The sequence below is a fragment of the Mobula birostris genome, chromosome 30, assembly GCF_030028105.1.
Source record: "Mobula birostris isolate sMobBir1 chromosome 30, sMobBir1.hap1, whole genome shotgun sequence".
Lineage (NCBI taxonomy): Eukaryota > Metazoa > Chordata > Chondrichthyes > Myliobatiformes > Myliobatidae > Mobula > Mobula birostris.
The window spans coordinates 8,523,379-8,547,256 of NC_092399.1; the positions used below are offsets into that span (position 1 = coordinate 8,523,379).

General features: G+C 38.3%; 1 protein-coding gene across 2 annotated transcripts; it reads left to right on the top strand.

Moving 5' to 3' along the window:
* Positions 1-973: 973 nt before the first annotated feature.
* trappc3 (trafficking protein particle complex subunit 3) lies at positions 974-23,575 on the top strand. Of its 2 annotated transcripts, none has more exons than XM_072247155.1 (5): positions 974-1,091; positions 9,336-9,433; positions 13,517-13,616; positions 15,484-15,666; positions 18,679-23,575. In XM_072247155.1, exons 1-5 carry the CDS (start codon positions 1,050-1,052, stop codon positions 18,796-18,798), a joined length of 543 nt encoding a protein of 180 aa, XP_072103256.1. In that variant the 5' UTR covers positions 974-1,049; the 3' UTR covers positions 18,799-23,575. The 2 variants fall into 2 exon arrangements, with proteins under 2 accessions (XP_072103256.1, XP_072103257.1); XM_072247156.1 differs by having other exon boundaries at positions 1,000-1,071.
* Positions 23,576-23,878: the final 303 nt, after the last annotated feature.

A 23,878-nucleotide genomic window follows, 5' to 3' on the forward strand; every position in this document is an offset into this window, starting at 1 on the left:
TTCAGAATTTATCCACCACACTTTTTAATCCGTTAGCCTGAAATGGGCCATCAATGAAATAAAGACATTGTTTATGATCAGAGGTTCCTTGTTTAATGGTATTGGTCCATGGCATAAAAAAGGTTGGGAAACACTTGTTTAGGTGAATTTGGCAACTCACTTCCCAGTGGTAAAGCCATCTGGGGAAGAAAATTCTGGGCAGACACGAGGAAATCTGCAGATGCTGGAAATTCAAGCAACACACAAAAAAAATGCTGGTGGAACGCAGCAGACCAGGCAGCATCTATAGGAAGAGGTACAGTCGATGTTTCGGGCCAGGACCCTTCGTCAGGTCAGAAAATCCTGGGGACCGCTTCCCTAGTTTCCAATCACACACCCCCTCCCCAATTCAAGACAGACACACAACTTTACTTCTTAATCAAAATTATTTTGTGTCCAGTGTTATTAATTATCTGCAGTCTTCTTTTGCACATTGGTTGTTTGTCGAACTTTGTGCGCAATTTTTCATTGATTCTGTTATTTTTCTTTGTTTTATTGTGGATGTCTGCAAATAAATGAATCTCAAGGTAGAATATGGTGACATATACGTCCTTTGACATAAATTTACTTTGAACTTTGATGCCTTTCCCCCTTTCACAGCTGCAACCATCTCTGACAATTTCAATTCTAATGAATTTTTCGACCTACAACTTTAAATTCATTTCTCTCCTACAAATAACTTCTCAACTTTTTCTCTTTATAGCCTATGGTTTAGTTTCAACTTTCCAGTTATGGTATTTACCATCCAACCCAGGAGTTCAACGGACAAGTTCGGCACCGGTGAGAATTCTGGGTGTTGTAGTTCTATAATTACGTCACGAGTGATGCCGAGAAGGATTCTGGTTGTTGTAGTCCTCGTGTCTCCCACTCTCTGGGAGCGAGTTACTACCGGGACTACAGCGATCAGTGAATGGGTGAAGATTGTGCGCATGCGTGTTTCGCGTTCCTTTTGCTTCCAGTGGACAGGTCTTTTTGGACGAAACGGTTGGAAATTCTGAATTGGCAGGAAAATGTCTCGACAGACGAACCGAGGTACCGAGAACAAGAAAATGGTAATTCACTGTTTGGAAGTTAAACTGTTATTGAGGCTAGAAGGGATAAGAATATTGCTTTGGTTAGTCTTTTAGTACTGGGCCGAAGCCAATTCGGGGCCCACCTTCTGAGTTGGCCCTGAACCGAAAGCTTGAGTGTTTCCCAGCGGCTGACAGGTAGCGGTAAACTGGCATGTAGTGACGTGTTGCAAGACAACCCACCTCGTTTAAGTGCTTTGCTGCCCAATTCAGTCTCTCGGGCTGATCCAGTTGACTGAACCTCAATGAAGTTGGTGGTGAATTTTTGTCACTTTTCGTCTTAAGCTTTGTGTACTTTTGAAGTCGATGATTGCATACAAGTTTCAAAGACACTGTGAATCGGCTGGTGTGTGAATGATCAAGTATTGCTAGAACGGTCCACGTTTTCCCCCTAGGAACTGCAATTCTAATATTACGGAGACTTAGGGTCATGAGATTGGACTAACATTTCAGTAACACACGTCAAAGTTGCTGGTGAACGCAGCAGGCCAGGCAGCATCTCTAGGAAGGGGTACAGTCGACGTTTCGGGCCGAGACCCTTCGTCAGGTCTCGGTCTGAAACGTCGACTGCGCCTCTTCCTAGAGATGCTGCCTGGCCTGCTGCGTTCACCAGCAACTTTGATGTGTGTTGCTTGAATTTCCAGCATCTGCAGAAGTCTTGTTGTTAACATTTCAGTAACCTGCTTTGGTTGGAATGATCATCAGTATGCGCCATGTCCTATGACATGGGTGATCGTGGTCTTGACCATGATTGTTCTTGGCAATTTTTTTTTCTTCAGAAGTGGTTTGCCATTGTCTTCTTCTGGGCAGTGTCTTTACCAGACGGGTGACCCTGGCCATTATCAATACCCTTCAGAGAATGTCTGCCTGGCGTCAGTGGTCACATAGCCAGGACTTGTGATATGCACCGGCTACTGCTCCTGTAGCTTCATGTGACCCTGATCTGGGGGCTAAGCAGGTGCTACACCTTGCCCAAGGGTGGCCTGAGGGCAAGCGGAGGGAAGGAGCGCCTTCCACCTCCTTTGGTAGACTTGTGTCTCCGCCCCACCACTTTGGATTGGAATCAGATTTAGACAAAAATGTGTGGCTTTTGCCTGGATATAATGTGAATATTCAAGCCAATATGATTTTGGTCAGTCTAAGTGGGTATCAAAATAACAAAGACAAAACTTATCTTTTGTATTTATTTCTAAAACCCAATTTGATGCTGCTTGAAAAACTGTGTCATCTCTATCTCCCCTGAAACACTTTCTTATTTTTCATTAATAATTTTCTTGTAATAAAAAAAATGGTCAAGAAATGTTAGCTCTAGTGTGCATCAGATTTTAGGCTGTTTGTGATTAACACTAACTTTGCAATATTTAAAATCGAGAATAGATCCAAAACAAAAACACAGCATTAAAAAGAGAAATTAAGTCCTTAATTTTTTTTTAAGGAAAATGTAATGGAAGATCGAAAGCCTGTTAGTTATAGTCCTTTATGTTAGAACGGCCTAATACATTTGAAGATTTGGTTTTGAGCATCAGCATAGCTGTTATACTGTGGAACACCTAACTGGTAAAACAGGCTTTTATCTGCACTGAGGATAGTTTGCAAACCAGCAGTCTTCACAAGGGTGGGGTGGGGTTGGGGGGGCGGTTAGTGAGAAACCACTTTAAACCTGTAACTAGGATCTTTCTAGGATAATCAACAAATAGAAAAGCCCTGATTACCGATACTAAATCTTCTATGCTGGCAACGTTTGTGCAGTGTCTGCAAAAGCTAAACACTAATGGGGTGCTACTGGTCAGTTCCTATTTCTGACTGAATCTGTGGTGAAAATTCAACTTGTGGTGTAAGTTCCAATTTCTGACTGAGCTTGCAGTGAAAACAGGACGTTTTAATGGAAATGTCACATGCAGCATACCAGTCACCTTGCAGCTAATAAACAAAAAACAACTTTGTGTAAATTTTGTGCCTATGTAGTTCCATGTCACACCTTTTGGATAGTAAGGTCAACCAGACGAGCAAGACAAATAATTCCTTTCTGTTTTTTTCCTATGCTGATGAAATCTAGCTTAGTATTACTTTCATTTATTTATTGAGATATAGTGCGGAATAGGCTCTTTGAACTGCGCCGCCCAGCAATCCCCTGATTTAATTCCAGCCTAATCATGGGACAGTTTACAATGACTAATTAACCTGATACATATTTGGACTGTGGGAGGAAATGGAAGCACCTGGAGTAACCCACTTGGTCGTGGGGAGAGCATGCAAGCTCCTTACAGGAGGGGGCAGGAATTGAACCAGGGTTGCCTCTACTGTAAAGCATTATAGACAATAGTTGCAGGAGTAGGCCATTCGGCCCTTCGAGCCAGCACCGCCATTCACTGTGACCATGGCTGATCATTCAGAATCAGTACCCCGTTCCTGCCTTCTCCCCATATTCCTTGACTCCGCTATCATTAAGAGCTCTATCTAACTCTTTCTTGAAAGCATCCAGAGAATTGGCCTCCACTGCCTTCTGAGGCAAAGCATTTCACAGCTCCACAACTCTCTGAGTGAAAAAGTTTTTCCTCAACTCCGTTCTAAATGGCCTACCCGTTATTCTCAATCTGTGGCCTCTGGTTCTGGACTCTCCCAACATTGGGACCATGTTTCCTGCCTCTAGCGTGTCCAATCCCTTAATAATCTTATATGTTTCAATCGGATCCCCTCTCATCCTTCTAAATTCCAGTGTATACAAGCCCAGTCTCTTCAATCTTTCAACATATGACAGTCCCGCCATCCCGGGAATTAACCTCGTGAATCTACGCTGCACTCCCTCAATAGCAAGAATGTCCCTCCTCAAATTTGGAGACCTAAACTGTACACAATACTCCAGGTGTGGTCTCACTTATATACTCAACTCCCCTTGTTATGAAGGCCAACATGCCATTAGCTTTCTTGTGTTAACCACTACGTCACCGTGCTGCCGAATCAATCAAATAATGAATTGATTGTTTGGATTATAAAGTAGTTTGTTAAGAATGTATTCTGCTTGATTATTTCGACAGATTGGATTTTTCATGTCAAGATATACTGCTTTTGGAATTGTTTTACAACATTTTCTAAGCATTGATTTCATGTTTGAATCTCTTTCAGCAGAAAAAGTATGCAGAAATCAATGGAAAGCAACAAATTCAAATTCTGTGTGGGTTATTGCAGATCATTGTCTTTATACAATATTCATTATTCTGCGGCAGAAATAAATTTATTATCACTGATATGTGAACTTTGTTGTTTTGTGGCAGCTGTACAATGCAAAAGCATGAAATTACATTGCAAAATAGATGGTGCAAAAAGCAAAGGAATAATGAGCTATGCAGAAATCTGTTGGCCTGTACAGATAATTAAAATTCCACTAAGAAATGCTTGTCAGGATTTTTTCCAAATCAGAGAAAACCTCTATCAACACAGCTTAAATTGTGTAATCAAAATGTTTAAATTTTGTATGTACTTGCAGCCTTATCCATTTAAGGTAAGCTATTAAATCAAAATGATGTTTTGGTAAGGTTTCAATTCAGAAAAGGCAGATAAAGTTCTCCAAACATTCTTAATATGTTATCAAAAATTAACCATGACTTAGTTTGCTAAGTACATTACTGTGAAGTCTTGGCTTCTCTCATGTTATATTTCATCTAGGTAATGCATCCTTTTTGTGTGTTCTTCATTGTATACAAAATTCACTTTGTATGTATTGTCACTAAATCTCAATTCTGTCTTTTTCCTGTCTCTTTTGCCTAACGCACTCATTCTGTAGTACTGGTATTTGCCATTCATTTCACCTTCTGCATCTCTGCATCTCATGGTAGGTGCTAGGAATATTAATTTCTTTGAGAATGCTACAATGCATGTTTCACTTTGCTTTCTTATTTACTCCATTGTTATTTTTGTGCAACTTAATGTTTCATCTTGGTTATTAAGTATAAAGTACAACTTTATAAAACTCTGGTTAGGCCACATCTGGAGTATTGCATACAGTTCTGGTCACCCCACTGTAGGAAGGATGTTGAGGCTTTGGAGAGGGGCATAGATGAGGGTTTACCAGGATGCTGCTTGGCTCAGAGGCTGGATACACTTGGGTTGTTTTCTCTGGCTGAAGGGAGATCTGGCAGAGGTTTACAAGACTTTGAGAGGCACAGATGGAGTAGACAGGGAGTATCTGTTTCCCAGGGTTGAAATATCCGATACCAGAGGGCATGCACTGACGGTGAAAGGGGTTAGGTTCAGAGGGGATGTGTGGGTAAGTATTTTTACCGTGAGAGCGGTGGATGTCTGGAATGCTCTGCCTGGTATGGTGCCAGAGGCAAATACATTAGAGACCTTTGAGAGACGTTTGGATAGGCACATGGATGTAAGGAAGATGGAGGGATATGGACATTGTGTAGGTAGGTGGGATTCGTGTTTGGGTGTTTTTTGATTTACTTTTGAGCAGGTTTGTCACGACATTGCGGGTCGAATGGCCTTTTCCTGTGATGTACTGTTCTATGTTCGATGTTCTATGAAATTGACAACTTCAAGTCAAAACACTGTTTTCCCCGATTTGCTAAGTTAGCTGGAACTATTGTAGGAAATGAGGAACTCTTGTAATATGAATGAGGCAACGCCTTTGCTTAATTTAAATTGAATTTTCTGCACCAGGTCTAAAGGTATGTAAAAGAATGTCGGCCTGTCTGGTCTAAATGTGGGGTGAAGTGGGGATGAAATCGGTAGAATGCTCATTACTGATCAGTGTCCTTATGGAATGGATTTAACCCTTACATACTGTTTGGGTCAACTTTGACCCGTTTTGACATTTGACAGCAGTAAAACCATCCTAAATGCTATTTTTTAAAGCTGAAATTTGATTTCATTTTTGCACATTTTGGGTCACTTTAGGAAAAATCTTCAAATTTTGGCTTTAAAAAATGGCATTTAGGGTGTTTTTACTGCTGTCAAATTTGACCCGAACAGTATGTAAGGATTAAGTGTGGTTATTTCTTTTAGAAATGGTGATGATCTTCTATTTTCTGCTTTTGTTTCCCCACACTGAAACTATTAAATTGTCTTTGAATACTTACATCTGTGAGGAGATGATGGAGCCTGACATCCACCTGCGAAATCCAGAGATTTCAACTATGGAAGATGGTTGATAGCAGGAGGTGATGAGTTCCTCCACTGAAAGGCCAGAAACATAGAACTGAATGAAGTCTGGGGAAAAGGAACCCATGTTAGTTATTTGGCCTATTGAGTCTGCGCTGCCATTTCATCATGGCTGATCCATTTCCCTCTCAGACCCAGTCTCTCGCCTTCTCCCCATACGCCTTCATGCCCTGACTAATCAAGAATCTATCAACCTCTGCCTTAAATCCGCTTGCAGCATCCTCACAGATGCTGTCTGATGGGCTGAGTTCCTCTGGCACATTTTATGCTATTTTAGTCAGTTCTCCTAAAATCTCCTTAGATTTCAATGTATTTAACTAAATTCAGTTCAGCTTTGAGCATTTTTCTTGATGAAAAACATCCACTATTATAGTGTTGTTTACCTGTAAAACTTGATTAATTTCTATCGTACATAGGGAACCAAAGCTGATTGATATTGTTGATTTAAGATGATGTATACATAGGGTAAATATCATCTGCTTGAAGCTTCAAAAGCCTATTATACTTCCTTAGTTGCATTAATCTCACCTCCATGTGTAATGTCACAATAATAACCAGCAGCTGACAGATTTTTCCTTTTACAAGAATTTCTCAAAATGCATGCAGTTTTGGCAGTAGTTTGACTGGCAAAGCAATTGGTCCATTTTTGTCTTTATTCCTTTCCTCAATACTAAACTGTGTTCTACACCACAACTAGTTTAACAAAATTGTATGCTACTTCGGATTGCTTCCGACTGAAACATTTTCCATTCCTTCCAAGTTTGATTATTTCAAAGTCCTCGACAATCTTTTGATATCTACTGTCCATCAACTGAAAATGATCCAGACTGTCTGTTGGGCTATAGTCACTTTGTATTCAGCTTAGAGTTTTACCATCTCTCCTATTAATAAGAACATCTGTACGAACTGACTATAAAAATGTAAAATTGATTACAAAGAAACATTGCATGTCCACAAAATGAGTATTTGGGAAGTTGGGTGGGATTGGGAAAGGGGTAGGGAAATTCAGCTTACTAGAAAAACATGTTTGTTACTTTTGGCCCACAATGTAGTCATGATAAGCTTTAAATTTGTGTAGGATTTTGGGTTCAGAACAATTGAAGTGGGTGCATTGTGGCTTGGCTGACTGCATGAAAATAGTCTTATCTGGCATCACTTTTGATAGGCTGTAGTCTGAAAATTGGCCTGGGACTGGAGAAGGAGGAAAAAGTGCCTGTCAGCAAGGCCACCCGATTATGCTGGTTCACATCAAATCATTACGGCCAGAACTGCAAAGTAAATTGATTTGTTCTTGCAGATAGCAAAATGTTCAGGTCAAATAATTTGAATTAATCAAAAGATTAAAGTCTGCAGATATCTTTTTGTGCTCATAAATCATGAGCATGTTTTCGTTATTAAAGTGTTTGATGATTCAGATAAACACACAAGTAGGGGTTTGTTCAGTGTTCTAATGCAGGGAGGTACTGACCTAGGCTAGGCTATGAAATCTTAGCATAACTTAAGTCTCCTGCTATAAACATATGATTTGGGAGTAGGAGCCCCTTAAGCCTACTCTAACATTTAATACAATAACAATTGCTTTGATTTTTAACCTCAATTCTGCATTTCTGTTTGTTATTCAAGTATCTTTGCTTTAGATATACTCAGACCCTGTTTCCACCCTTTGAGGAAGATGTTTTCAGAGTTCAGAAACCCCCAGAGTTTTGCTTCATCTATCTCAAATGTGCAAACCATACTTCCAAAAGAAGGTTGGTTAAGCCCATCACCTCTGCTGGGGCAGAGCCAGCTGACAACAGCTTGTCAGAGTCTTCCGTCCTGAACCAGTCTTTCAGATTGCCCCCCGGTGTAGCCCATCTTCGAAGATCCTTCCTCTGGCAGGGATGAGTTCTTTGGAGCTTCTATTGGTGTTTCAGCAGCACTGGGTTTTAATGGGATGGGTCGCTAGTCCCGTGCCCAATTCTCTTCCTTTTGCGGATGGGCTTGGGACCATCCATGGTGGAGTTCCTTCCAAAAGAGGGAACATCCTGTGCTACCCATTTTGTAAAGAAACTTGGGGATCTTGTGTGCTTCTTTAAGTAACCTCTCATTCCTTTAAACTCTAGTGGATAGACAAACCCGGTCTGTTCAGCCTTCCATTGATGAGAACAACTTATCCATCCCAAATTTGTTAAACTGTTTCAATGTACTTACAAGCTGCCATTTTTTAAAAAGAGAAACCAGTACTGAATGCATTTCTCCAGTTCTGTCTTATCAGTCAAATTGAAGCATAATCTTTCAACTTTTGTTTTCATTTTCTTATTATGAAATGGTATTCCATTACATTTTAAATTAATTTCAAATCGCTAGGATGCATGCCTTATCCCATGTGACCTCTTACCATGTGGATAATCTTTCTTTTTGCACAATTAATACATTGAAACTTCTCCGCATTGTACTTTATTTAGCAGATCTTTTCCCACTCATTTATCATAACTGTAGTCCCTTTTGTAACTTAATTTCCCACCTACTTTTGTGTCATCAGCAAATTAAGTAATGCTATTTTTATTGCGCTCATCTGAGTAATTGCTAAATTGTTATAAGTTCAGGCCCTTGCTCTGGGTCCTGCTGCAGATTACTCATTACATCTTGCCCCTCATAGGAATGTTCTGTCCATTGCCTGTACGTTGCCTCCAAAGTTATAAATGCTTAGGTTTTCCAATAACTTTGTGGCCTCTTCAAGTGCTTCCAGGACACTTGAGAGCTTCCATTGGTTCCCTCTTCTTCCCAACACATGTTGCTCTAAAAGGGCGAAGAAATTGGTCAAGTACAATGTCCCTTTCACAAAACGTTATTGCCTGATTATCTTAATTTTTTTTAGTGTCAGGTAATAATATATTTTAAATAGTTTTTAATATTTTTCCCATGAGAGAGTTTAGTAAGCTAGCTTGTTTTAGGTCTCCAGCCCCTCCCTCTCTCCTCCCCCACCCCCAAGAATCAAACTTGTTAACAAAATTATTTGGTGTGTTCTTTGGTAAGATTTGTAGAGATCTTGGAGATGCTGAACTTTCGTCTTTTTCTTAACAGAACTCGGAGCTTTTCACTCTGACCTATGGAGCTCTGGTCACACAGTTATGTAAAGATTATGAAAATGATGAAGATGTCAATAAGCAATTGGATAAAATGTGAGTATTTTACTCAACATGTTGGGACTTGTTATAATTTTTGAAGTATAGTTGCACCTCAATTTTTCTCTTGTAATTTGGAATGGATTTAAGAATGAGAAGGATGATAAAGACATTTTCTTCCCTGCTGTGAGGGTGGAAGGGGTCTGGGACTTGCTAAAGGAATGGATGATAGATGCTGAAAACCTTATCACATTTATAGTGTCTAAACTTGAAACCACATGATTTTCAGAGTTGGATGCTTGATTTCAAAGTTTTGAAGGACATTTATTATCAAAGTATATGTAATATATATAACCTTGAGATTTGTCTCCATACAGGCAGTCACAAAACAAAGAAACTTAGTAGAACCCATCAAAGAAATGGCTAGCACGAGAGGGCACAGTTTTAAGGTGCTTGGAAGTAGGTACGGAGGAGATGTCAGGGGTATGTTTTTTACGCAGAGTGGTGAGTGCGGGGAATGGGCTGCCGTTGATGGTGGTGGGGGCAGATACAATAGGGTCTTTTAACGGACTCCTGGACAGGTACATGGAGCTCAGAAAAATAGAGGGCTACGGGTAACCCTAGGTAATTTCTAAGGTAAGGACATGTTTGGCACAGCTTTGTGGGCTGAGGAGCCTGTATTGTGCTGTAGGTTTTCAATGTTTCTATAGAAGAAGACCATCAAACACCCAATGTGCAAAAAAAAGAACAAATTGTGCAAACAGTAAAGTGTAAGCAAAAAACATGCAGAGCTGAAGTTCATGAAAGTGAGTTCACAGCCAAGAAGCCAGTCATGACAGCAGCCAATGCAAGATCCCGTTAGTTGCAGGCCACAGCCTCGGTTCAGTGCAGAGACGAGCAAACTTCACTGAGCAGTGAGCTGAACGCTGGCCTTCTAATTGGGAGGGGACAAGTTGTAGCTTCTGCTGTTGTGAATGTTTTATTTCTATGAACTTCTGTCATGAAAATCTAAAATTTAAAATAAATTGTTAAATAGATTTAGTTAAGAATGTGGGATTTGGAGGAGGTTCTATCACAAATTTTGTGGATAAGTACCTTTTTGCAGTTTATAGTCAGCTTCAGAGGTGTGAAATTACTGTCGTACAACAAAAAGCATAATCCTTGATGTGCTGCTCAGCCATATCATCTCTTTGTTATGAAGTGGTTTAAAAAAAACTAGGTGCTGGTTTTCATGTAAACTTAAATTAATTTCAACCCAGGGAAGGGATAAATAAATTAAAAAAAAACTTGCTGCAATTTGAGAAAAATTTAGTCTGATGAATTAAGTTAGCTATTTTTGACAAACTGCAATTAAAATAGGTGAGGTAGTTGTCACATGTCATGCTCCAACTTAGCAACTGATAGGTAGTTGTCACATTTCCTGGCAATGATACATTACACCATTGGGAAAGAAAATTCAAAATTTGTATCCTTGTTTCGTGATTGATATGCCAAGGTGAAATTTAGAAGTGTGGATTATGAAACAGTATGCTTGAAGTGAGTAAAGAAGCCAAATTAGGGAGCACTATAAATTAAACTAGGGAATGATGGGGGGTGGGGGGTGGTCAGGAAATTCAGAACAGGCCAGGCTCAGCTGCTTGAACACCTTAGTGGAGAATAGCATATTAGGACATAAACCGATTATAGGCTTCAAAAATATAAAAATGGTTTGGAACAGGATGAGAAACATCAGTTATAGACTATGGATTGTCTGTATAAATGCAAGATGCATTAAGAATAAAATAATAATAGAATAAAGTAAATGAGCTGGAATTATATGCAAGTGCACATGCATTATATAGCAATAACTGAAACCTGGCTGTCCTCAGAAGACGGTGATGAATATAGTATTAAAGGATATACTTGGGAAAGGTAGACAAAATTGTAAAAGTGGCTGAGTATCCATATAAATAAAAGAGAATTTAAACGTGAGGCTGCTTATGCGAGGAGATGAATGGAGACTTAGTTAAGATATCTGGGTGAGAAGTTAATAAATCTCCAGCGCCAGACGACATCTATCCAAAGGTACTTAAAGAGGTCTGTGATTATGTATACAAACCCCTAACACGTATTTTTCAAAAGTCATTTAAAACTGGTGAAATCCCTTAGGATTGGAAATGGGCTAACGTTGGGTGACTGGTAACTATAGACCAGTAAGCTCAATGTGTATCATTGGTAAGGTAATGGAAGCAATAATAAAGAATGAGAAAGAAAAGCAGCTGACAAGAACAGGCATGTTAGCAGAAAACAAGCATGGGTTCAGAAAGGGACAATTGAGTTTTACTAATACGCTGGAATTCTATGAAGGGGCAACTAAAATTTATGATAACAATAGAGTGCTTGATATTAATTTGGACTTTCAGAAGGGTTTTGACGAGGTGCCCCACAAGAGGTTAATAATCAAATTACAGGAGGTAGGGATTTGGGGTAAGCTGTGCAAATGGGTGCAGAATTGGCTCAAAAACAGAACGAGTTATGGTGAGAGGATCATCCTCACACCTAGAAGATGTAAGGTGGGGTTCTGCAGGGATCAGTTTTGGGCCAGCTGCTGTTTTTAATTTACATTAATGATTTGGATAAGCACATAACAAACTAGTAAAGTTTGCAGATGACTCAAAATTAGGAGGATGGGCTGATTACATTCAGGCATCAGAATCAATACAGTTAGATCTAAACAAAATCCAGATGTGGGCAGATAAATGGCAGATGAAATTTATTGTAAGTTAATGTAAAGTACTACATATAGGAAAAAGAAATATTAGATATAAATATACAATGGGGGGGTCTTGAGTTAGAAAGTGCACTGTGTGAAAGGATTTGGGTGGCTTGGTAGAATCATCACTATCAACATCTAGACAATGCAAGGCCAACAGAATGTTGGGCTTTCTAGTGCACTCAGTGGAGTTCAAGTCTAGAGACATTCTCCTTAAGCTGGATAATACACTTGTGAGGTCACACCTCGAGTACTGTGAATAACTTTGGTCTCCATATTGTGTGAAGGCACTGGAGAGAGTCCAGAAAAGGGTGACTAGACTCATTCCAGGTCTGCAGAATATGAGCTATGAAGAAAGATTGAAAGAATTAAAGGTTTTTAGCCTAAGTCGACATAGAGTGAGAGAAGACATGATAGAAGTGTTTAAAATCATTAAGGGTGTAAGTAAGATAGATGCCAGCTGCTGCTTCAAAATTAATCGATCATTAAGAACACGGGGCCATAAATGGAGACTGGTTAAAGGGAGATTTCAGACTAACATCAGGAAGCATTTCTTTACGCAGCGAGTTGTGGACACATGGAACAAACTACCTAGCTGTGTAGTTGAGAGTAGTACCTTAGAGAGTTTCAAATCTAAACTCAATAGTTACCTCAACACACTATGCGAACAGGACTTTGGCAAGCTTTGTTGGGCTGAACAGCTTGTTCTTGTCAAAAACTTTGTAATGGTATTATGTTCTAAAGCATTTTATAAGGTTGCATAGAATGAAAGATAATTTGAACACAGTTCGCATTTACATTAAAAAAAATCTTAAAAACCATTCTGAATACCTTACTGTCTGATGAGAAATGTACAGTAAATTTGACCTTATTTCAGTACTTTCCAAGGTGGAAACCACTTTTTTTAACTTGTTATTTTTAACAAACTCGTATTTTTCACACTCACTGGCAGAAAGGGGTATAGCGACTAAACTAACGATTTATCACCTTTCTCATTTTTCATTGGCTAAGTATTAGCACATTACCTGTGTGATGTAATAGTTTTAATTATATAGACTTTTAACTAAAGAATTTCTCTTACCTTTAAAAATCCTAGATTTTTCAGAAGTGCCATCTTTATTTGTCTTGTTCATTCGTCCCCTCTTGGCATTGTTTCCCAGCTCTTTACTTGGTTTGCTTAGCATTTGTATGCCTGTACTCTAAAATAAACTGAAATCTTAGAATTAAGATTACTGTCATTACAGACTCCTGTAAGAACCCTAAGGATCAGAAAGTAACTAGAGATGCAACAAAGGGAAAGACAGATCTGACGAAAATGTACATTAGTTTTCCAAAACGGGATTACTTTCTGCTAAATTTTGTTTGATTTACCTTGTGTTTCAATGTAGGGGATACAACATTGGTGTTAGGCTAATAGAAGACTTTTTAGCGCGTTCTAATGTTGGAAGATGTCACGATTTCCGTGAAACTGCAGATGTTATTGCAAAGGTAAATTGCAATCTGGCATGAATTGTTGTAAAAATAATGCAACACTGTTTTTAATTATGTGGTGACTATTTTAACAATAACTTAATAAAATGTATATGAACACAGTTGCTGAGGAGTATAGAATACTTTAGGATTTACCTATATTTGTGTGTGTATTAGTATTTGAGCTATTTTGAAGATCTGTCCGGGGGTTAATGGAATTATTATAACATCACATAATAACCTGTTGTGGATGGAATTTGCTTCACTTCTATATCAACCAAAATGTTAAATTGTCTTGGTTGGCCTAATTTTATTTACTATAATTATTGAAGTAATTTTCAGGTTGAATTTCTAATTTGCAGTGTACCGTGATGCAAGTCTTGTTCAAATGCTTTGGCTTGTGGTTTATTCAGTAGACATTTGTCTAAAGCAATTTGTTATATAGCCAACACTTGAGGGTTTTAAGAGTTGGTTTAGAGGCTAAGCAATTGGAATGGTTTCACAAAACACTTTCCCACATGACCCAAATATGTTCATTTTCCAGATTTATTTTCTTGCCAACAGCTATCAAGATAGAGAGGTTGTGATTATGGCCACTCACTTGCTTGATCTTTTGCTAATTATTCTTGTAAAAATATTTGCCTAGATATATGTGGTCAGCAGCAAAAAATGGTGTTGCCCTCAAAGCCTTTCAGAATTTTGATTTCAGAACTTGCTAGAAATCAGTGAGGCACCTCCACAGAATATCTTTGGTCTCTAAGTAGGTAAAGTATCTAGGAGTTCTTTAACCAGTCAGTTGGAAGAATCCTCTCAGAAATTTGTGCATCTTTTATTTATTTAGAGATATGTCATGATAACAGGCCTTTCTGGTGCAATGAGCCCATACCACCCAGTTACATCCAGGTGACCAGTTAAACTACTAACCCATATGCCTTTCGTATGTAGGAGGAAAGTGGAGCACCTGGAGGAAGCCCTCATGTGAAAATGTCCCCTTGGAATTGAACCCAGGTCACTGGCTCTGTTATAGAATTGTGCTAAGCACTACACTAGTGTGCCATGCCAACAAAACAATTTAGATTTATGTGCAGAGAGCAAAGTAAAGCTGGAATATGGAGTGAGAAATAAAACATTTAAAGAAAAAGAAGTTTTTATGTCTTTGGCTTAAACCAATTTCTGAAGGATCATTGTTTGTCACTTCTGGAACTAAATTTCCTGGGCCAGAAAGGTTATTTTACAATGAATATCTCATCTAACTTCATAAAACATAACTTGCTGCAGAATGCACCAATCCCTTTTTTTTGAACTGGCATATTTTCTTATTAATATTTATGGTCCAACAGCTTCAAGCTCTTGCATTTATGTCACTGTTAACCCATTTGTGGTGAGATGTGATTGTTAAAGTGTGCTGATGGAGGGACAGAATCTAGAATCAGAATTGAATTTCGTTTAGATATATTGCATGGAATAGGCTCTTCTGGCCCTTCGAGCTGCACGGCTCCAGTGCCCTGCAACAACACTCTTTAACCCTAACCTAATCACAGGACAATTTACAATGACCAATTAGCCTATGTGTTTGGACTGGGGGCGGAAACCGGAACTCCCAGAGAAAGGGGGGGACATAGCAGACAGAGATCTTGTACAGAGGATCCTGAGATTAAACTCCGCACCCGAACTAAATTAGCTTCTTCGCACTAACCACCACACTTCGGTGGTGCCCACTGTATTTTCTATTATAACTTCTGCATTTCCAAGTTTAACTGAACAGTTACTTATGTCTATAATCTTTCTTATTATTAATGATCTGTGTTATTGAAAGAAAGATGTTGGATATTTAAATGGAAACTTCAGATTTTCCTTTTAATGCAATTTATTTTTTTGTAAACAGGTTGCATTTAAAATGTACCTGGGTATAACTCCGAGTGTGACCAATTGGAGCCCAGCAGGAGATGAATTTTCATTGATTCTGGAAAATAATCCTCTTGTGGATTTTGTGGAATTGCCTGACAACCACTCCAGTTTGATCTACTCGAATCTGCTGTGTGGATTGCTGAGAGGGGCATTGGAAATGGTGAGAAATGAAATAGTTGTAATTTTGGCATTTAATATTTTGATGCTCAACCAGCTAAATCAGTTCAAATATTAGTTCAAATAATACAAATGTACTTGTGCATTTTTTGAAGTTGATTATTTTTTAAATTTCACCATTCATTCCTATTCTGCCATTCAATAGGATCATAGCTGATCTGGCATCCAAAGTCCTCCTTGATACACTTTTCCTATAACCTTGAATTCCCTAACTGATTCGAAATCTACCTCTCTAGGCATTAAATGCATTAAAGCCCTGTGTCCCTAGGTGCTCTCTGGCAAGTTCCAAAGGTTCACATCTCTCTGAAAGAAGAAATTCTTCCTCCTCATGGTCTCATGTTGGTATCCAGTATTTTGAAATCATAACCGCCTCTGAATTTCTCTTCCGTGACAGATGGTGGAAGCCAGATCATTAGAAGTATTTAAATTGGAGGTGGATAAACATTAAATAGATTGAGGAAGAGGGGTATAAAGAAATGGCATAAAAGAGATGATGAGACCAGCGTAGCTCAACATCAGTGTTTCCCAACCTTTTTTAGCCCACGCCCCACTAAACACTTCCATACTTGTTGACCCCCCCCCCCCCCCCCCCCCCCAGCACCTTCATACTTGCCAATGTCCCTCTTAGGCTAATTTATCTGCCTAGTCCACTTTAGTCTACTGTACCTTTATTCAATTATAAATCCCTTATTTAAATTTAAACACACCTATTTCCTCCAAAATTTCTTCCTCCCAAACTGAATGCAAATTCAGTTGTCGTTTGAATGCTACCTCCTAAGGGATCTTTTTCATTGAGGGCTTTCATTAAACCTGCCTTATTATCCAGTACCACATCCAACTGGACCTGTTCACTGGGCAGCTTTAAATTCAATTATCTTAGCAAATTATTGTGAACGTACTCTGAATTTATTCTTGTAGCTATTTTTTTTAACCTTAATTAACCCAAACGCACGGGTTAGTCTAACTGCTCTTTTTGTATGTTCCTTTTACTGATTTGATTTATACTCTTTCAAACAAAGTGGCTACTTTTTGGGGAATTCAAAGTACATTTATTATCAAAGTATGTATAAATTATACAACCTTGGGATTTGTCTGCTTACAGGCAGCCGCAAAGCAAGAAACCCGAAAGAACCCAATTAAAAAAAACACCTAATCCACAGTGAAAGAAATAAAACACAAATCGCGCAAACAATAGAAGCGAGCAACAGCATTCCGAGCCAAATTGAGTCCTTGGATCTGAATACCCGGAGCAGCCTGGAATAGGCCCAGTCAGACTCAGTTCATCATATTTGCGGGGCATATCATGGCGAAGCCCGCAGACACGAAGCACAGCAGTCAGGGCAGTCTCTCAGCCTCGGTGATATAGACTGTGCCCTCTCCTCCGGTCCTGTTACCCTGCCTTTCTAATCACAAACGAGAGAAAGTCTGCAGATGCTGGAAATCCAAGCAACGCACACAAAATGCTAGAGGATCTCAAAAAAAGACAAGATCCTCTTCATTGTTTGATAGTTTACCACAATTTACTTCAGAAAAGATATTATTAAACGCTAGAGGAACTCAAAAAAAGACGAGATCCTCTTCATTGTTTGATAGTTTACCACAATTTACTTCAGAAAAGATATTATTAATAATGTTTTTAGTCAAATTTCTTGCCTTTCGAACTACTAGTAAGCTGTTGCTCAACTTCAGTAGTTCCATCTTAAACTGGACCTCCACTTCACTCTGACTGTTGTCTTTATTCACTGTGGTTTCTTACCCCATACTTCCTTCTACAACCCTAAAGCCTGTTCTTGCCCATTGTGAGTTGTAATGGACTTCACAACATATTATTTTCCCTAAGAAGTGTCTCAGCCGGAAATGTCGACTATCTATTAACTTCCATTGATGTTGCCTGACCTTCTGAGTTCCTCCAGCATTTTCTGTGTGTTGATCTGGATTTCCAACAACTGTAAAATCCTTTGTTTTTTTTAAATTCCCTTTTCTGTCCTTGCCCTTTAACACCATACTTAAATTTCTACTACGTCAACTCAGGCCTAGGGGGCCGGCGTTGGGCACGATGACGGACTCTCCCCTTCTCCCTCTCCCTCATCAGTGTGTTCAGTTCATCTACATTAGCTGCGCTGCTGTCTTCTAGGAGCGTGTTGACCATAGTCTTGGGAGGGTGCCCAGGGTTCATCCTCCCGTGCTTGGGCTCCCATATGATGACTAGGCTGGCAGGTAGCTCGGGGTGGCGTAGACTGTGTCCCGCTAGTTGCAGTCTTCTAACCTCGATTTAGTGTTGAGCATCAGTAGGTCGTCATAGACCGTACTTAAAACTAGCTTTTAAAAAAGAAGATTTTGCCATTTCATTCAGTATTGTTTTGAGTTTGATATCTATTTTTTTGACCCATTTGGTACTTTTTTGTGAAAGATTGTGGAATTTTATGTTTGTATTTCGAACAATGTAATCCTTGTTCACTGAGAAGTTGATAATTTTCTCATTGGTTTCCATTATAATAGATAACCAGAATTGCAGCTGTCTTCCACACATTGTAGTCTTCCTGTCATTTCTTTGATTAAAATTGAATATTGCATTTGATTATTTGGTTAATATTCTTCATGGAAACATTTGCATCTGATCTTGAACAGGAAATTAAAAGCTTGTAAGTTGGGATGTGTGTGTGCGCGTGTTTTTTAAATGGCAATGAAACATGTTTAATCTAGAATCAAAATCAACCTTGAAATCTTTTGATTGTTAATATTGTCCTACTGTATTCCATTTTCTTTTGCTATGTCAACAAAGGATTGTTTATTGCTTTTGCTGTTGCAGATTTCAAATTCCAGGATCTATCACAGAAGAGAACCAAATAGGCCAAAAAATAGATATCAAATTCAAAATAATAGTGAGGATGACCCATGTTTAACTGATCTTGCTCTGAAACAATAACTATTCTGACCCCCTGTGTCAAGAATGTTGATGGAATTTAAAATACCATGTGTTCTCTTGTATTGTCAGGTTCAAATGGCCGTTGACGTGAAGTTTGTCCAAGACACACTCAAGGGTGACAATGTGACAGAAATCCGAATGAAATTCCTTAAAAGGATTGAAGAAAATCTTCCAGCAGGAGAAGAATAGCATTTCAGTCTTTTCCTGGACAGTAAGAAGCTGAAGATAGTCTGTTAATGTAGATTGTTGCAAAGTTACTTTATTTGAAACATTTGATTGTTAAAGTGCAGGAATGGAAAACAATTTATAGTCATGAATGGACCCCTTCGAGTGAAGTTCAATACCTCTGCACTTTCACTTATTTGAGCTCTGAGTTTGTGGTTTGTTTGTTTAATTATTTGCATCCTCTTTTAATTATCAAAATCATTTGACCATCAATTATTTTTTTCCTTATGGCCCTCTATTTATGATCTAAAAGCTAGTGTTGAGCACTACCTCCACCTTCTCACCGCGCACTCCTCTGTTTTCTTTCTGAGGTTGTTACCTTCAAAGCTGCTCTGAATGGCTGAACAGTCACATCACTGATGTAATTCTGATTAGGATCATTTAGCTTGTGTGATTTAGTACATTAACTTTATTGGCACTGAAGTCATGCTTCTATGGCACCTAATGTACTGTAGGAAAACTTACAAAATGGGAAAACAGAAATTATTGTGTTTGATTTATAAATACCTGCTAAAACAAAAATCTGTAGTTTCTGGCAGTTTTGGACAAAACCACTGAGATGTTCATTTTTTTTCAACGTTTTCAGACGACTTCTGCAATGATCGAAGATTGTAAGCTGCCTGCATCGTTATAATTTGATTCTATTTGTGCATTTTGGTCTATATGCTTCAGCATAAGTCTTCCTTCAAGCTGTTTGTGTGGACTGTGCAATGAATTGCTTTTCTGATATTACTCCGGAAATCGAGCATTAGAGATGGCTTCACCTAGTCTTTCTGAAATGGGTCATGAATTCCAGTGCATTCTTGTGATTTGAGCTTGATGGGATTATAATGAGGTCACAAAGTTATAATTCTAAGAACTAGCTGCAGATTTGTAGGTGTTACGTGGGACTGATCCAACATTGTACTGAAAAGCTACGGTGAAATTGTAGGCGGGCAGACTTGAAAATATCTACTGCTTTGTTTTTAACTATTTGAATTGGTTATGTTAGCATTCCAACAAATGGATGCCTTATGGGTTCTCATTTTTATCTACTTCCCAGTACTAGATCTGTAAGCTTTATTTTTACTTGCATTATTGGAGTTCTGAAAAGGCTTAAATGCATTGCTACAGCTTTGGTTTTATCGTGATGTATTTAACTTGAATTCTTTTTTGTTTCTCCTGACTTTGCTGATTGGATCATTCACAATATAGTTTTCTGTACACATTGGAAAATAACACTGATGTCCTAATCTGTCCTCAGTGTTTCTAGCTAAGAATCTCATTTTCCAGCAGCTCTCTTGTCAGTATGATAGTGTTGATTCTGGTATTTTCTGATGAGAAACATATGTGTGTTTACTTATTCCTGGTAGTAACTGGTAATCCATTACTGCTGTACCAACAACAGATGTCTGGCAGTACGGAATTTTTTTTTTAAAAGAAAACACATTAAAGGTTCTCTAAAGGAGGAAAAAGAAGATATATTCTATTTTCAAGTAAAAGAAGTTAATCCTTTCCACTCTAGAAATTATTCTACTTAATAGCTAAACATCCAGTTTATGCCTTTCAGCTGCAGCTTTGCCTGAGTATTATTTTGATGTGTTGAGGACTCTGGAGCTGTCCGGAAGATATAGATATGATTTGGTAACAGTAATTGAAACATATATGGTGTTTGTTTCTTGTTGCAGCTTACTTTTTTTCAAAATTCCATTTGTACTATTATTTGAATAATATTTTGCCCTTGTAATTTAAAATTCAGAGAATGGTCATTATGATTCTTTGCCGTTATCAACATTGATTTCATACTGGTTTTAGCTAGGCATCTCCTGTTTAGCTGCATTGTTGCAGATTCTGAGTGCGCTAACACTGATCAAAAACTTGAGATACCTTACCCTTGGGTAAGAATGAAGGCTATGATTTTATATCTGTAGAAATGTGAATTCTTTCTTCTCAAAGTGGCTTTAAAGCTGGTAACAATTCAAATTAAAAGCAAGGAAAGGTAAGGGTGCCCATGTGTAGGAGATATATCAATGGAAGTGCTCACATGAGTTTCAAATACAGAAAATTTATGGGTTGCACCATTATAAGGTAAAGGTTGTATTAAAGAACCTTGTTTAAAACCAAAATTTCCAATATGAACTAAACTAAAAAGTGAAAGTGAAATGTAGCAGTGACCCAGATGAAAGGCATATATGATGGATCATAATTTATTTTTAATCCAAGAACCCTGCAAATATTTATAAAACAAACTCACACAAACTTACTGGTTTGTATGTTAAATTATAATTTCTGTTCGATACATAATTTTATTTTTGGATCACCTCTCACATTCAAGACCAAATCCTTGTTTGTCATGGAAATAAAGTCTGGCACCAAGTCATCTCCTTTTATAATGTTTTCCTCTTAATTCCAATTATATTAAATTTTTATGTACAGTTTTTGCCTTTGTGTTTATACTGAAGGAGAAGAAGAAAATTGTTATGGTGAGCTTGCAGCAAAAACCCTTGGCACTTGCTGCAGTTGTATTGGAGCAATGTAAGGGTAGTCATAGGCTCAGAAAAGTACAGCGCAGAAACAGGCCAGCCAAGGATCTGCACTGAGAAAATTGTCCTGCTCAGATTAAAACGGTGTATCCTGTTTACACAAGATGCAGACAATTACAGGTGACCCTGGTGCGATGGCGTTCAGTTAACAGGAATGCACGCTTACAAAGGTCAAAAATAGCTTTTTAAATGTGAGAAATGGAATAAAATTAATTCACAGAATTTATGTGGGTTTAGGGTGGGGAAAGAAAAAAAAACGACTGAACACAATATAGATTTTTTCCAGTCATGTTTGTTGCATGCATAGTGACGCAGCTTCATGTTATGAAAAATTTCAATAGGGACCACTTTCACATGAGATGATTTTTCTTTCAGCCACTGAATTTTCGGTCCATTGGCACCAGATTAGTCGTTTCTGGGTTGGTGCCTGTGGAAGGAGATAAGAAGATTCTGTTTATAAAGTTGACTCTTTCAGTTAAATTGTTCATTAAAATAAATGGCTATGACCCAATGTATTTAAGATATATTTTGGCCTACCTCCCTTCCAAGGACATGTTTTGAGGCTTCTGGGAGGTGAAATGAGGAGACAGGAGAAGAGGAAAATAATTTTGTTGTTTAAATTGCTTTTGAAATTTAATACAATAGTTGCAAACCATGTTCTAAATTCTATAGGAGCTGGATAAATTTAACTATTAGAAACCATAGAAACCATAGAAAAACTACAGCACAAAAACAGGCCTTTTGGCCCTTCTTGGCTGTGCCAAGCCATTTTCTGCCTAGTCCCACTGACCTGCACGCGGACCATATCCCTCCATACACCTCCCATCCATGTATCTGTCCAATTTATTCTTAAATGTTAAAAAAGAACCCGCATTTACCACCTCATCTGGCAACTCATTCCACACTCCCACCACTCTCTGTGTGAAGAAGCCCCCCCTAATGTTCCCTTTAAACTTTTCCCCCTTCACCCTTAACCCATGTCCTCTGGTTTTTTTCTCCCCTTGCTTCAGTGGAAAAAGCCTGCTTGCATTCACTCTGTCTATACCCCTCATAATTTTGTATACCTCTATCAGATCTCCCCTCATTCTTCTACGCTCCAGGGAATAAAGTCCTAACCTATTCAACCTTTCTCTGTAACTGAGTTTTTCAAGTCCCAGCAACATCCTTGTAAACCTTCTCTGCACTCTTTCAACCTTATTAATATCCTTCCTGCAATTTGGTGACCAAAACTGAGCACAATACTCCAGATTCGGCCTCACCAATGCCTTATACAACCTCATCATAACATTCCAGCTCTTATACTCAATACTTTGATTAATAAAGTCCAATGTACCAAATGCCAATTGTTGAAAGTAAATCTTGCTCCTGCATCAATTTTCTTGTTCAGTAATTTTGTATCTCCCCAAGTAGAAAGACCATATTAAAACCCAATTCAAATATTAGATTGGATTTCTGTGCATTCCATACTGAGCTATAAAATTTTCCAAATATTTAGGGAAAGTGAAAGTGCTTTCTTTTGTGAATGTGGATCATATTCGCCCATCAGTTGATTGGAATAAGGAAGACAAAAGTAAAAGTTAATATGTTTCTGAATGTAATAGTGGATTGAGTTAGAGTTAGGAGTTTTATCACAATTCTAATTTCATTATGAAATTTTGTATCTCAGAATTACAGTCTTTAATACAGACTTGGCTTTCATCCTTGGAAAACAGCCCATTCACAAACATTCACTTATCCGTGAAGATGTTTTAATTGCAAAGTAAGTAGCAAGAGCTTCACAGATTCTGCTTATTTTATCCCGTGGTCATTAAAAGAAATGGACTTGGTAAATTGTAAAATTTGATTTATAGTGTGACTCAGCCCACACTATTTTGTTTGCAGTTGTGATTGGCAGACCAGATGCCTGTCTCCTCTTGTATTTAATTTTTGAAACAACAAATGGTGCAGAATATTTCTGTGTTGATTGACAACTATAGACCCAAGCAGGGGAAGTTATTTTCCATGCCTACTACAACTCAATCTTCCTGGTAATTCAGTAAACACCGCATTTAAATTCTGTGTGGATGCTGGTTTATTGCCACTATTATTACAGATAAGAAAACAGCATAGCATATCACTGTGCACGTCAGGTGGAAGTTAAAAATTCTGTAAGCAAATCTGTAATTTTCTGTCACTGTTTACCTTCACATTTAATAAAAAAATTTGTAATTTATAGATAACTTACCAGGCTACAAGTTTCTTTTTCCACAGGCTGAAGAGTTAATTTGTTAAACTTTCCTGTCAATCTGATCCACCTATTGGCAAATCTGCCTTTTCTGGGCAAAGCCTGTTTCAGTCATTGACAATAAGGCATTTTGTGATGTAAATCTAATATGTGGAAGGGCTGGAGCCAGAACCACCTACAAAATGTGTTGGGATATTTGAAGGTACACGTTCAACAATTCAGGAACAGCTTCTTCCCTTTTGCCATCAGATTTCTGAATGGATATTGAACCCATGGACGCTACCTCACTTTAAAAATT